Genomic DNA, 14,716 nt, shown 5'->3' with positions numbered 1-14,716 from the left:
TAACTGCAAGTGAGACTTCAGCTGACCAGAATCAGAGTTGATACATGGGAAGTCCTCCCTGCTAACTGGAGTGCCAGGAGCCAAGCAGTCAGGAAGGGCAAGGAAAAAACATGGCAGTAAAAAGCACCTGCTGGAAAGAAAAAAATCAATTGATCTTGGGCCAACACTATTCATTTGTGCCAGCTGCGGAATGGGACTGCCACTCACAAATCAGCTTCTACATCCGCAACAGACAATATTCAATCCAAGAATGACATTCACCCTGGGCGCAGTCCATCATCTCAAGAAATGGATGGATGCCCCAACGAATGCAAAACTATCCATCTCAGTAAATAAGTTATAACCCTGCTGGCTACTAACTTAACACTTGGACAGTAACATGAAAACGTATAAGTGAAGTATCATACAAGAGAACAATTCAATGGAAGCTCAGATTCTTTCTGTGCTATTTATTAAATGTTCAATGAATAATCTATTAAGCAAAAATATGCATTTCAAATCCATTGAATTTCAACAACAGAAACAAGTTTGCAAGTCGAATCTGTAAATAACACTTTTATGTCAAAGGTAAAGAGCCTAACATGATTTTGAATGGGACTATGCCAGGGACACAACTTTTCTCAGTACCCTGTGAGGGACTAAGACTGTATATTTAAAAAGTAAAAAGTAAAGTTAAAGTTTATTTATTTATCAGTCAGACTGCAATGAAGTTACTGTGAAATTTCCCTAATCGCCACAGTCCGGCGTCTGTTCGGGTCAATGCACCTAGCCAGCACGTTTTTCAGAAAGTGAGAGGAAACCGGAGCACCTGGAGGAAACCCACGCAAACCCAAGCAGAACGTGCAAACTCCACACAGACAGTGATCCAAGCCGGGAATTGAACCCGGGTCCCTGGTGCTGTGAAGTGGCAGTGCTAACCACTGTGCTACTGTGCTGTCCATATTTTTATGAAGTATCTACAGAGATACTCATTGCAATTTCTAATGTTTTTTAAATGGCTGAGCCTATGTCTGTTTCTGGCCCCTGAACAAAAGAAGCTGCCTGATAATTTCAGAGAAACCCACACCTCATCATCACTGATAAACCACTAACAACCACCTGTGGACTGCACAACTTCAAAGAAAGCTGGCCATCTGCATATAATAACTCTGGCTGGCTAGAAGGAAATGGATTTTTGCTAAGCTAAAGGCCCTGCAATCGTCCTTTCAATTCCTAACAGCTGAAACATTTAACAGTCTTTGGAATCTAGATGATGGACACCCATTCTTTGTCAAAGACCTGGTGCAGAAGTGGGAGTCATGTGACATGAGCCTCTGGCTTATGGAACAAGTAATGTTGCTTTGCTCAACTGCATAGCCCAGTCTGCTGTTTACCATCTAAATAGCAGCCTCACAAACAAGAAGCTCTATCCAGGTGAAATATCTGGCCCCCATTTACACCTCTTCTGCTCAAAATTCTGTGCCATCACCTAGAAGACGGATTCATCTCTGCATGCCTATCAAATGTGAAACAACACCCACCGACAAAGTGAATTATCCAGCATCGGTTTTCAATCCACAGACCTCCATGAAGGAGTATCTCAATGGACATTGATTCTGAACTCTGGAACCCACATGAACCAGTATTTATTTTCTCTGTGGTAACTGTACTCTAAAACCTTCTGTTCTCTGTTCTTCTCTTTCCTGTCTGAATGTGAAGGCGATATTGCAACCTGCCTTTCACATTTTGAATGTGCAATAAAATAATCCTTTTTCATTCATCCTATCTTGAGTTTGGTGTGGAATTAGAAAATTGCATCACACCAAAAGCGAGGGGTAGGGAAATATGCCATGGTTTAGAGAGGTAAACAAATTTAAAAACCTTTAAGTTTACAGACGGATGGTGAGAGGAGAAACTTGTGGTGTTTAAATTAACCCCCTCCTGTCTGCAACAACTCTTAAGTGGGATGATGGTGATGTGGGAGGAGTTGATAGATGAAGTGTCACCAGGATGTTCATTCCCAATCACCTAGTAAAAACACTCTTGGAAAATATACATCTGTGGACATCAGAATTGAGCTTTGTTGTCATGTTCTTGCCTGTGCACCCATAATGGAAGCGTCCGTTGACATTCACTGTTGATGTTCATTTGTGAAAAATAAAGGTAAGGGCACCTAAGGAACGACACACTGATAAAAGTCGACATTTCAGCAGAGAAGATAAAACATGGGTGGGGAAGGGTGGAGTGGAGTGGAAAAATAGTGGGAGCTTATTAGTGACCAGCATCTCTCAAAAGTTCATCAAATAACAATTCCCTTTTTTTAAAAAAAAAGGACCGACTGACGCAAGATAATGACAAATTTAATGAAAACATCCATCATCAGCAACAACTGAAGGTCAATATCAGCCTTCAACCTTAAACCAAGGTAATTTTTCACAAGATGAAATATATTGACTTTCTGACTTGTCTGCACCTCTAGTTAAAGCCTGCTGATGTCACCTGGATTCAATCAGTTGTGACATTTTGAGTCACTGAGCATTTGAACATTTCAATCTGAAGTTGACCAATGTAAGTAAACATTTCAGAATTCTGTTGGCTCACAAATTGCCTCTACTAATAATGTCATGTTGTAAGTGTATTTTGTTTTATACAATTAAAACTTGCTTTTGGTAATTCCACAATCCTACATTGGGTTTAAAAAGGGCACTGGGCAATGCAGGAACTAAAGATTAGTATAATCAATGTTTTGTACTTGCTTTGAACCTTCAGTCCAGACATAGTGCAGTGTTCAAATAGATGCTGTGGTAATTCAACAATCCTTTAAAGGAGAGGTGTAATGATCTCAGTTAAAAGCAAGATCTCAGATATTATAAAGGAACGGATATAATACAAGGTAAATGGCAGCTTCTGATTCTTCCTGTCATAATGATATGTGCTCAAAAGGAGCCTGAAGTCATTTGTGCAGATTTCCTTTCTGTTCCCAGTATAAAGATTGTCCTTATTCAAAATATTTATTATATAAACTGATTCTCACTAATAAGTTCCAAGACTGTTATATGTTTGTGGGTTACTAACAACAGAGCTATTCCAGATTCAGAACTGCAAAAGGTAAAATTCTCCCTGACTTAATCAAGTCCTGAGACTTGCAGCCAGATTTAATGCACACCCGCCAATGGGTTTGAAGATAAGATGCACGTTGCACCAATGCCAATGTATTCGCCCCCACTACGGTTTTATCTATGGAAAAGTGAAGGGATGGCAGGCTACAACCATGGGTCAACTGCAATTCTTAAGTGGGCAACTTAAGAATTGCCCACTTAATTTGGTCCAGCAAACCAGCTGTGTCCTTCAATAACATCATGGCTGATCTGTTTGGGACCTTAATTTCACTTTCCTGCCTGCTCCTCATAACCCTTGACTCTGTTTCATAGAATCCCCACAGTGCAGGGGATGGCCACCTGGCCCATTGCATCTGCACCGACAACAATCCCTCCCAGGCCCTATACCCGTAAACCCATTTATTTACCCTACTAATATCACTAACAGTAAGGGGCAATTTAGCATGGCCAATCAACCTAACTCACAAGCATGGTTTCACCAATGCCTTGTACAGTATAGCAAGATTTCCTATTCTTTTTTTCCCACTTGCAATAAAAACCAACATTCCATTGCCTTCCTAACTACTTGCTGTACCTGCATGCTATCTTTTTGTAGTTCATGTACAAGGGCATCCAGGTCCCTCTGTATTTCAGCATTCTGCAGTCTCCATGTAAATAGCATTCTGCTTTTCTATTCTTCCTGTCGAAGTGTCCAACCTCATATTTTCCCACATCTGCCAAATCTTTGCCCACTCACTTAACCTATCACAATCCCTTTGCTGATTCTTTGTATCCTCCTCACAATTGCTTTCTTACAGCAAATTTCTTTTTATCAGCAAATTTGGCTACAATGATGTCTGTTCCTTCATCCAAGTCATTGTCTGTGTGTAGCCATTACTGTGTTTTGTATTGTGGCCTTTCTTGTTTTGTGTTTTGCGGTTTAATAAACATTATTTTATTTGAATGAATATAAGACAGTATCTTTCCTCACATTAAAGCAAACTGCAAAATAAACAATTAAGAACTGGCATTCCAGTTACCCTTCTGGGTTTTGGGATACCCTTGCACCTAACACCAATGGGGTTCTTAACAATATACTGAAGTAAAGGAAAGGAAGCAAAGGAAAGAAGGAAAAGAAGCAAAGAAAGAAAGGGAAAGGAAAGGAATTAAAGGAAGTAAAGGAGGAAGAAAGAAGGAAAGAGGGGTGAAGGGGAAAGGAAGATCTTTTTTAACTAACAGACATATCAAAGTGGTTTACAACCAATTAAATACTTTTGACGCAATAGAAATAACGCAAGTTCGATAATGAGTGAATCATCACTGAAGCTGAGAATCTACTCTGCTGGAATTTTGCTTTAAATTCTCTGCAATGCCTTTTTGAAGATAGAGTGCACTAAATTACACATTATATTCCAAATGTAATAGTACTAATTAGTTAAACAGGATTAAAACAATCTGTTTGATTTGTCAATTGTTGTTCAGCCTTGCTGATAACACCATTACATTTTCTAATGACACGCCAGCTACTATGTACATAAATTTCATGTTTATGTTTTAATGAGGATTACTTTACATGCACCTGGGCATTAATCCCCCTCCCTTCATTTGTCCATTTGTTGAATGTTTCCTGGTTGCTATGAAAACGAGCAAACTCTGTTAGATTAATCAGCTGGTTAATTAGCTTGGTTTTATCAGGAGATATCCTATTCTCAGAAATATCCATTTCAAATCATTTGTGAATATTACAATGTGAACTAGAAGGGACCCACAAGGTATTTTACAGCAACTTTGTCACTGATTATTTTTTCCCTTATTCCACTTGTTTTCCAGTTATCACGACTAGTTGTTTTCAAACTAGCTGGCTGAGACAACTGCATACAAACCTTCTTTGCAGATTCTGAGAAAAGGACTCCATTGTTTCCAATGATGCCGACTGGATATCCAAAAATCCTTGCAAATCCTGAAGATATCCCAGAGGAGAAACACAAAAGAGTATTTTGAAAAGTATAGACAGTCCTATGGTCGTAAATTGTTGCACTGCAAATCATAGTCATATTCAGATCCTTATTCAGATTTATAGCAAAAGTATAAGCATTACAGCCACTGACATCTTCCAATAGACATTATTTAGAAAGAAAGATCTGCATTTATAAACTGCCTTTAACATCTCCAGGATGTCTCAAATGTTCTGCAGCCCATGAATAAGGACACCATGGTGGCAGAGTGGTTAGCACTGCTGCCTCACAGCGCCAGGGACCCAGGTTCAATACCCAGCTTAGGTCACTGTCTGCATGGAGTTTGCACATTCTCCCCATGTCTGCGTGGGTTTCCCCCAGGTGCTCTGGTTTCCTCCCACAGTCCAAAAATGTGTGAGTTAGGTGGATTGGCCATGATAAATTGTCCCTTAGTGTCAGAGGGATTAGCAGGGTAAATATATGGGGTTGCAGGGATAGGGCCTGGGTGGAATCATTGTTGGTACAGGCTCGATAGGCCAAATGGCCTCTTTCTGCACTGTAGGGATTCTAAGTACTTTTGAAGTGTAGTCACTGATACAATGTAGGAAATTTACTATGTTAAAATAATATGTACTAAGTAGATACCTTGTGAATTCACAATCGTCTGTAGTTATGTTCTCTGCAGCAGTTATTGTGCGGCCCAAGGAAATTTATTTTGAAGATGATAATGGTTAAAAACAAATATAATGCAAATGTGATATTGGTGCATAGAAAAATAAAAACTCGGCACAATCATCCAGGGGAAGGTAGCGCTCCTGGACAATTGCCAGATAAACCCTTACCTGGGAACTTGAGAGAGAGATTCCCCAGCGTATATCTTTCCACCTCTCCCCCGCCCCCCAAAAAATCAGACCATGGGGAGCCAGGAAGTCATGGGCCAGTATGTCACAAACATTTTCTGCACAACTATAACCTTTTTCAGTAATTTATCACTATTGTTTATTTCCAAAGCAATGTAAAAAATATTGTTGCTTTGCATGGGGTGGACCAACAAAGTAAAAGTCTGGCAGTTTATGATCTCAAAGGTATATTTTGTCAATATCTATGCATAAGAGAAACTTAAGTTACACTTTAATTAAATCTTTACTTAGATTTAACCTTAAAGCATTGGAAGAAATGGGTACCTTCTACAAATAGATCAATATTCTAGATCAGAAATTGTACCTGTAACTAAAGTATCTCCATAAAAGGCTTTGAATTCGTTAAATCTGCTTCCATCCACGATTCTCGCAATGACCTGGAAAGAAAAAAAAACGTATTATCACCAGCTCAAACTCAACCTCTATATTTAATTTTTGTACAGAGTTCTATTACAGAACCATGGGCAGAATTTAACAGATGGCCAGTTTCCTTCCCCACCACCAGATGAATTGGTGGAAAATGCATTCCCACTGAGGTCAGCTGCCCCACAGTAATTTTACACTCTGTTAACTGCCTCTGTATTTCCAGCAGCGCCACTGAGAGGATTGCCAGTGCTGGTACTACAGGCAGTCCCACAAATCCATGTGCCGGAACTTGGATGGACATAAACACAGGGGCTGTAGTGGAAGGAAGGCCCCAGGATGGGGGAAGAGAGAAGGGTTGGGGGTCTTAATGGATAGGCCTGGAAGAGGTGAGAGCACCTGAGAAGGGTTGGGTGAACCAATCAAAAAGGGAACCAGTGATGGAGGGTAACCTCTCTCTCTCTCTCTCTCTCTCTCTCCCCCCCCCAAAGGTCCGAGCAGGGTGACCTGCCTGGCTTCATTCCTGTCCCTACTCCTCCTGCCAGCCTCTGAATTGAGGTCAGGTGAGAAGCGGTGCTTAAGTGTCCATTAATTGGCCATGTAAAGGCCTCAATTGGGGTGAGAGCAGGTGGGTTACAATGGATTTCATCCGCCCCCAGTAAAATTGCAGACAGGTTAGCGTGGCCCTGATATTCTTCAAATTTCACCTCACTGGCACATTTGTGTAACTAATAAAGCTTAAATTCTTAAATTATACTGTACATAAGCTTAGTGATGAAAAGTCTTTATTTGCATGTAATTTTCGGATGATTCATGAATTTTGGATCTTAAAGTGGACATCTGTTTAAATGCCAAACACTGTGCTGTAGCTTTATCAAAGAATAAGTGGGTTCACTAGGAGTGAACTAAAGTTACAGCTATAACACATTTGGGCTGCAGCAAGTCTAGCATAGCAGAGAGAGAAAGAAAAAAAACACTGCAGCTGTGAAGTATGAAGCTTTAGCAGTTCAGGTGAACTGGAAACTTCAGAAGTTAAGGTAGGCTGGGAAGTTAAGCATTGGAAAAGAATTCACCAGAAGTCTTAAAGCTGCAATGGGATTAATATGTATGCTGGAATTAAGTTGTCTAAGCTAAAATCTCAAAAAGACCTTGTGAGTCAAGAGACCAAGCTCAAGGAACCATGAAGAGAAGACCCAGAAGTCTCGGGATCCTCAGGGAAGAATGACAGGCATTGAACTTGTGTATCACATCATGCCTCAATATATGAAACATTGACTGGAATTTTACTGGCCCACCAGCCACAGGAATCGGAGTGGACGAGGATCGGACCATGCAAAGGTCTTTTGACCTTGGGCAGAATTTTACATTTCGGGGCGACCGAGGCTGCAAAGATTCCGCCCATTGTGCAATCTTTATTGCCCAATAAACCTTGTTAATTTGCATTCTAAATTAATGATTATCCTTTTTGCCAATTTGGTTAATCCTCAACAAGAATTTTCTTGCAATGGGGTTTAGTGCAGAGTTCAAATCCCTACAGCTGGCAGGAAAGCCACCTGGGGAATTTAACCCCACCTGTAAATCTGCCACAGGGGATCTGTAAAATTCTGCCCCATATATTTTCTAGCCCTAATTGTAGCATTATGAAAGGAAACCACGAGTGATGTCTGTTCAGAAAGTTTAGCCCAAAAACAGGCAAGGCAGCCAAGATTTAATGTTGCTGAAGTCAACATTCATTAGTAATTTCTCAACAATTAAGGTATTCAAAAATGGCGTCTGGAAAAACGTTTGTTCAGCAAACATGTTCAAATATGCACTCATGTAGTGCTTTAACTGTAGTAAAATGGGCTAAGATGTTTCAGAGGAGAATAATCAGACATAAATTGACTCCAAACCAAAGAACATTAGATGACTGAAGATGACTGAACATTAAATAACTGAGATGTGGATGTTATTTGAAAGATCAGCTTTATTGACCATCCCCAGTTGCCCTCGAGAAGGTTGTGATGAGCCCTCTTCTTTTAACTGTGAAGGTGACCAAATATTTAGTCAGAGAGATAAGTTTTCAACTGTGTCTTAAACAGAGATAGGTGGACAAGTTCAGGGAATGAATTCCAGAGCCGAAAGTCCAAGCAGCTAATGGTACGGCTACCTAAAGTTGAGGAAAAGAAATGGGAGATTCGCATGAGCCCAAAATTGAAAGAACGCAAGAGTTTTTGGAGAGGTGGAGGGATGCAGAGGTCTTGGAGGATTGTGGACTGGAGAAATGCGCAGAAGTAGAGCAGGGTGAGGCGATGAGGAGATCTTAAGTTTAAGTTTATTTCTTAGTGTCATAAGTAGGCTTATATTAACAATGCAATATGAGAATTTTAAATTTGAGGCATTGGTAGAGCCAACATAGCACAAAGGTTTGCAAGCAAAATTCTTCCATTACAATGCAGCCTAGCCACATATGTGGGGTCAGTATCTATTGATCAGAAATTGGGTTTATTGTTTACTGTAAGATACAAATAACTACCCAAAAAGCAACAAGTCAAGAAGATACTGTATAATGGAGCACATGTTGGGCATATCTTTCCCAAACAATTTGGTGTCTGCCTTGTGAAAATAAAGCCCAAGAAAACATTTGCCTTGTCAATCACATTATGTTAAGTATGCGAGGATGGATGTTATGTTGTAAAATATTTTTGAGGAAGAGTGTGTTAATCTGTAAAGGAGGCTGTGTGCCTGAGTGTCTAAATGATTTAATTAAGCGGGGGAAAGGTTAATAGCAACAACTTGTCTGGGAGAGTTGAAAGATAAAAGGGATAGAGTTGCAAAATGTGCGCATTTGTAATAAGAGGTCATGGTGAAGTGGATTTATAAGTAAATAAGTTGGGTTTAAAAATTGCATTAGGAGAGAGATAAGGACTTGACTTTTTAGTTGTTAAATTTCAAAGGAGAGTAAGGGACTTTTATAATCTATAAAGGTTTCATAATTAAACAAGGTCCTTAAGTCTTATTTGACCCAAAATAGGAGACAATAGGAAAACATGAAACATTTTTATATTTTGGAAAAGTTGAGTTGAATGAGGTTCTGAAAACATTGGAATCAGAGATAAAAGGGTTATTTACAGAAAGAAGCTGAGTGGTGTTGGCTGGGAAGATATTCTGGAACCACTTCTGCGCTGAGACATGGTGTGAAACCTGAAGCAGCCATCCAAAAAAACAGGAAAGTGTCTTGTTTCCAAAAGCAGTCTTGATTCTGAATTTTCTTGGATTTCCACAACAGAGTAGAAGCGAATGGGAAGTCGTGTGGTATACCTTTACTAAAGTGGCAGCAGTTTTGCCTTGGGTAATATTACTGGATTTTTAGAGTTAAAAAGCTAAACAGGAGTGTTGCCCAGAAGGTGTTTACTTGTGTGTTCTGAGTGGATTCTTTTGGGGAAGTTTTGAAAGGCTGTTTTAACTGTAAGAAGTCTCACAACGCCAGGTTAAAGTTCAACGGGTTTATTTGGTAGCACGAGCTTTCGGAGCGCTGCTCCTTCATCAGGTGAGTGTAGAGTTGGGTTCACAAACAGGGCATATATACATATAGACTCAATTACAAGATAATGGTTGGAATGCGAGTCTTAACAGGTAATCAAGTCTTTAAGACTTGATTCATCTTAACAGGTAATCAAATCTTTAAGACTTGATTATCTGTTAAGACTTGCATTCCAACCATTATCTTGTAATTGAGTCTGTATCTATATATGCCCTGTATGTGAACCCAACTCTTCACTCACCTGATGAAGGAGCAGCACTCCGAAAGCTCGTGCTACCAAATAAACCTGTTGGACTTTAATCTAGTGTTGTGAGACTTCTTACTGTGCCTACCCCAATCCAATGCCGGCATCTCCACATCATGTTTTAACTGTGTAACTTTAATCTTGTATGCTTAAGCTTTTTTTTTCCTGTTAGTAAATCTTGCAATTTTTAAAATTCCAAAATTGTGACTGAAATTCTATTCTTCTGGGAGCAGTTAGTTTCTCCTTGTTTCCAGAATACAAATAAAATTTTATGATTAGTAAGACAAGTTTTCCTCTGGGATTTGTTAATTATATTACAATTAGGATTTTGTTTGCTCAGCAAATAACATATGCTATGGTTGCAAGGTTGTAACAAGTGCATAAACTAAAATAGAAAATCCTGTCTCCAAACTCCCTCTTTTCAAGAAAGTTGTACAATATCTTAATTTACGGTGTTACACATATAATGATTACACTGTTGACAGCTTAGGTATGTTCCTTCAAAATCAGATGAACGAACCAGGGGAAACCTTTGCTAAGTCTGTACCTCTTTGACATCAACACTTTTTTTCAGATTATCACCAACCACTCCATATAACTCTTCAGCAGGGAACAATGGTTCTTCTGGGGATTCCACTGTCACCTGGGAAGACAAAGAACAGTGTAACGTTTCGGAATTATTTTTAAAATGTGCACTTTATTTAACAGCAATAATTTAATAACCGTAAGTACAAGAAATACATCTTGTAACTCTAGAATATCCAAAAAGTGAGAATCTGAATCCTTATTAAATTTGATCACTTCTTTTTTAAACAATAAAAGTTATGACTTTAGTGACAAGCTTGCTTAAATACAATCTGTCCCCCAATGCCCAGTGTCACCACACCCCTAGGTTTTCCCTCACCCTCCACCCTCAAAGAAAATTACAATCACCAGCAAAGTGGTACTGAGCAAATTGTTGGAGCTGAGGGCTAACAAGTCTCTGGATCCTAATGGACTTCATCCTAGGGTCTTAAAAGAAGTGGCTAGTGAGATAGCTGATGCGTTGCTTTCAATTTTCCGAAACTTCCTAGATTGGGGCAGGTTCCACTAAATTGCAAAAAAGCGAATGTAACTCCTTTCTTTAAAAAGGGAGGGAGACAGCAAGCAGGAAACTATAGGCCATTTGGCTTAACATCTGTCTTAGGAAAACGTTAGAAGCTATTATTAAGGATGATGAGTCAACATGCTTTTATGGAAGGAAAATCATGTTTAACATTTATTGGAGTTCTCTAGCTAATGTTCTCTGGATAGAAGATTGGCTAGCTAACAAGAAACAGAGAATAGGCATATATGGGTCATTTTATGGTTGGCACAATGTAATGAGTGGTTTGCCACAGGTGCTAGGCCTAAACTTATTACAATTCATAAAAATTACTTGGATGAAGGGACCAAAGGTTGCTAAATTTACCAATGACACAAAAATAGGCAGGAAAGAAAGATGCGAAGAGGACATAAGGAAGCTAAAGAATATAAATAGGTTAAGTTAATGGGCAAAGTCTTCGCTAATGGAGTATAGAACGTGGGAAAATGTGGAATTGTCCATTTTGGCCGCAAGAATGAAAAAGAAGCACATTATCTAAATGGTGAGAGATTGCAAAGCTCTGAGATGAAGAAGGATCTGGGTGTCCTAATGCATGAATACAAAAGGTTAGTATGCAGGTACAGCAAATACTTAGGAAAGCTAATAGAATGTTCTCCTTTATTGCGAGGGGGAATTGAATACAAAAGTCTGAGATCACGTGCCAACTGGCTCAAGAACAGCTCTTCCCTGCTGCCATCAGACTTTTGAATGGACCTACCTTACAGTGTCATAGAGTCATAATCACAATATTAAGCTGATCTTTCTCTACATCCTAGCCATGACTGTAACACTACATTCTGCATCCTCTCCTTTCCTTCTCCCCATGTACTCTATGAATAGTATGTTTTGTCTGTATAGTGTGCAAGAAACAATACTTTTCACTGTATCCCAATATATGTGACAATAATAAATCAAATCAGACCTGATGTTTCCAAAATTATTTCAGATTTCCAGCATCCACAATATTTTATTTTTGTATTTATGACCATTTGTTTTTAATTCTCCCACATGTGAAAAGATTTTCTCCATAACTTTTTTGTTCAACTCATTAATAATTTTAAAGATCTCTATAAGGTTGTTTATTTTCTAAAGAAAAAAGCCCCAAACTTCTCAATTCTTCCCAATAGCTATAATGTCTTGTGCCAACTTTGTAGATCTTGTTGCATTTTCTTCATTGCTTTCACGTCCTATTTATAGCATGGAATCTTGGACCAAATTTCTCTTTGTTCACAGGATGGTGTTTCTCCTCACAAGGATGACATTGCCACCCAACAATGCTGGAAAAAACATTTTCAACAACTCCTCAACCCTGAATCCACAGTGCCAGTTTACACTCTCTAGGCTATCCCCAGCACTCTGTGCTAGGATCCATGGTGAACTACCATCAATGGAAGTATTGCGATAAGGAATGAAACAGATTTAAAAAAACAAAGAATGTGGCGCTGACGGTATTCCAGCTGAAGTCTTCAAAGCTGACAGATCGTTGCTCGCATCAAGACTCCATGTGCTCATCCTTCAAATATGGAAGTATTAAGACCCAGGCCAGAAACTCCAAAGTGTTTTATGAAGTTAGCCTAGACCCTGAGTTTTACATTTGATTTTCGCATGGGTGAGCAGAAGGTGTTTCATTCCCGATATGATTCACCAGGAAGTTTTAATCAAACACATTTTATTTAAGAACACATTTAAAATATAACAAAAAGAATTAGCATAATTTTTACCAATTACAAGACTTAAATATAACACAGCTATCCTAACTGCTAGCTATCTCTGTTGTTCCAAGTTAAATACCATCCCACAGACATATACCCTTCTTCAGGCTTGGCACAGAAACAAGTATGCTCACATGATACTGGATTTGCAGCTCTTTAACACTTGCTGTGCCTTGGTCTTTTGAATGTTGGATCAAATCTCTGAGGCTTCCCAGGCCTGGAACTTTCCAAAAAGCCTCTGGAGAAACAGAGAGACAGAGACACTGCCTTCTCCCACCAGTTTCTGGCAGCAACTGAGAAACGAAACTAGAAACTTGGAATGCTGTATAAATTGCTGTCCCCAGGCATATCACCTGACCTGTCAATCATCCTCATTCAAGCTTCACTCAGCAATCCCCACAGGACCATTAAAATCCCAGAATACTGCATTAGTCCAGATTAAAAACAACATGATATCAAAATAAAAGCAAAATACTGCAGATGCTGGAATCTGAAACAAAAACAGAAAAATGCTGGAAAATCTCAGCAGGTCTGACAGCATCAATTATATATCAATAAGATATCAATTATACTGCCTCAGCAGCAACAAGGGATACCAGTTACAGTTATAGCACCAATAAAATGCTAGGGTCTACTTGAAACATCTTGCAGAGAAACATGATTAAAATACATTTTTTGAAGGCGCAGTCTGGTCACAGGAGGCAAAAGAACTCCCACACCACCCCCTTACTTCAGGAATGCAATACTTGTAGTTATCTTCAAGAAGGGAGACAAATCATGCTATAGAAACTATCAAAGTATCTCCCGCCTGCCCATCGCAGAGAAAATCCTGACATGCAATCCCCTGAATTGCCTACTTCCTGGTCCTGAGGAAATCCTTTCAGAGACAGTGTGGCCTTAGACCTTCCAGTGGAGCTTCTGATGTGGGCTTTTATGGCAGACAAATCCAAGAAATATGTCAAGAACAACAACAGAAACTCTTCACTGCATTCACTGACCAAAACATTTTGTTCAGTAATTCGCGAGGCTCTGTGGTTTGTGCTTCAAAGATTTGGATGTTCAAGAAATTTCATTACAATCCTGCACTTGCCTCATGATTGCAGCTGTCTTGAGTATAAGATCAGAAATAGGCACTTTCAAACTTCCACACTGGGGTCAAGCAAGGCTGTGTAAGAGCCTCCATACTATTTACAATCTACCTTACAGTAGCTATTCACCTCATCAAAGATCAATTGCCCTCTGTCACTATTAAATACTATCTGGATAGATAACTCTTTAACCTCAGTTGCCTCCATGCCATAACTAATCTGAACTCCATAAGTACAAATAAACTATATTTATGGATGACTAGATTTGCAAGCCATCTTGATTTTTTTTCAATCCTGCATACAAGAAACAGCATATTCTTGGCCACTGCCAAAACAAAACTCATAACCTTCATTTAGTCAGCCAAATACATATTCTGCCTCTCACAAATATTGAAGGAACAGCTCTGGAATACGTTGAACAATTCTCATATCCACCTCTCTCAAAAGGCTGCCATCGATAAGAGATCCAACACAAGATCAGTTGTGTCAGTTTAGCCTTCTGCATACTTTACCAGCAAATGCTTGACAACACAATCCTCTGCAAGTCAATAAAAGTTCTGGTGCACAAAACAGATGTCATCACCATGCTCCTGACTGCAGTGAGGCTTGAACTGAGTATCGGCGACACATAAGAGTGCTAGAGAAATTCCATCAAGACTCCACTACATCCTCCAGATCCGATGAGAGGATGCTGAACAAATACAAGTGCTT

The 14,716-nt window shown here is 39.4% G+C and overlaps 1 protein-coding gene across 1 annotated transcript in view; it reads right to left on the bottom strand.

Annotated features, from left to right (window-relative positions):
• The window catches only part of mccc2 (methylcrotonyl-CoA carboxylase subunit 2), a 77,892-nt gene that overhangs the window by 21,555 nt on the left and 41,621 nt on the right, over window positions 1–14,716 (bottom strand). The window contains exons 10-12 of the mRNA XM_078214887.1: window positions 10,630–10,725; window positions 6,257–6,329; window positions 4,961–5,037 (exon numbers count right to left, since the gene is read on the bottom strand). Of these exons, the coding sequence (XP_078071013.1) occupies window positions 4,961–5,037; window positions 6,257–6,329; window positions 10,630–10,725 (246 nt within the window). The remainder of the gene's footprint in view (window positions 1–4,960; window positions 5,038–6,256; window positions 6,330–10,629; window positions 10,726–14,716) is intronic.

Source organism: Mustelus asterias, chromosome 6 (genome assembly GCF_964213995.1).
Source record: "Mustelus asterias chromosome 6, sMusAst1.hap1.1, whole genome shotgun sequence".
Lineage (NCBI taxonomy): Eukaryota > Metazoa > Chordata > Chondrichthyes > Carcharhiniformes > Triakidae > Mustelus > Mustelus asterias.
The sequence above is the reverse complement of the archived record's forward strand: the minus strand, read 5'-3'. Positions and strand labels throughout refer to the sequence as shown.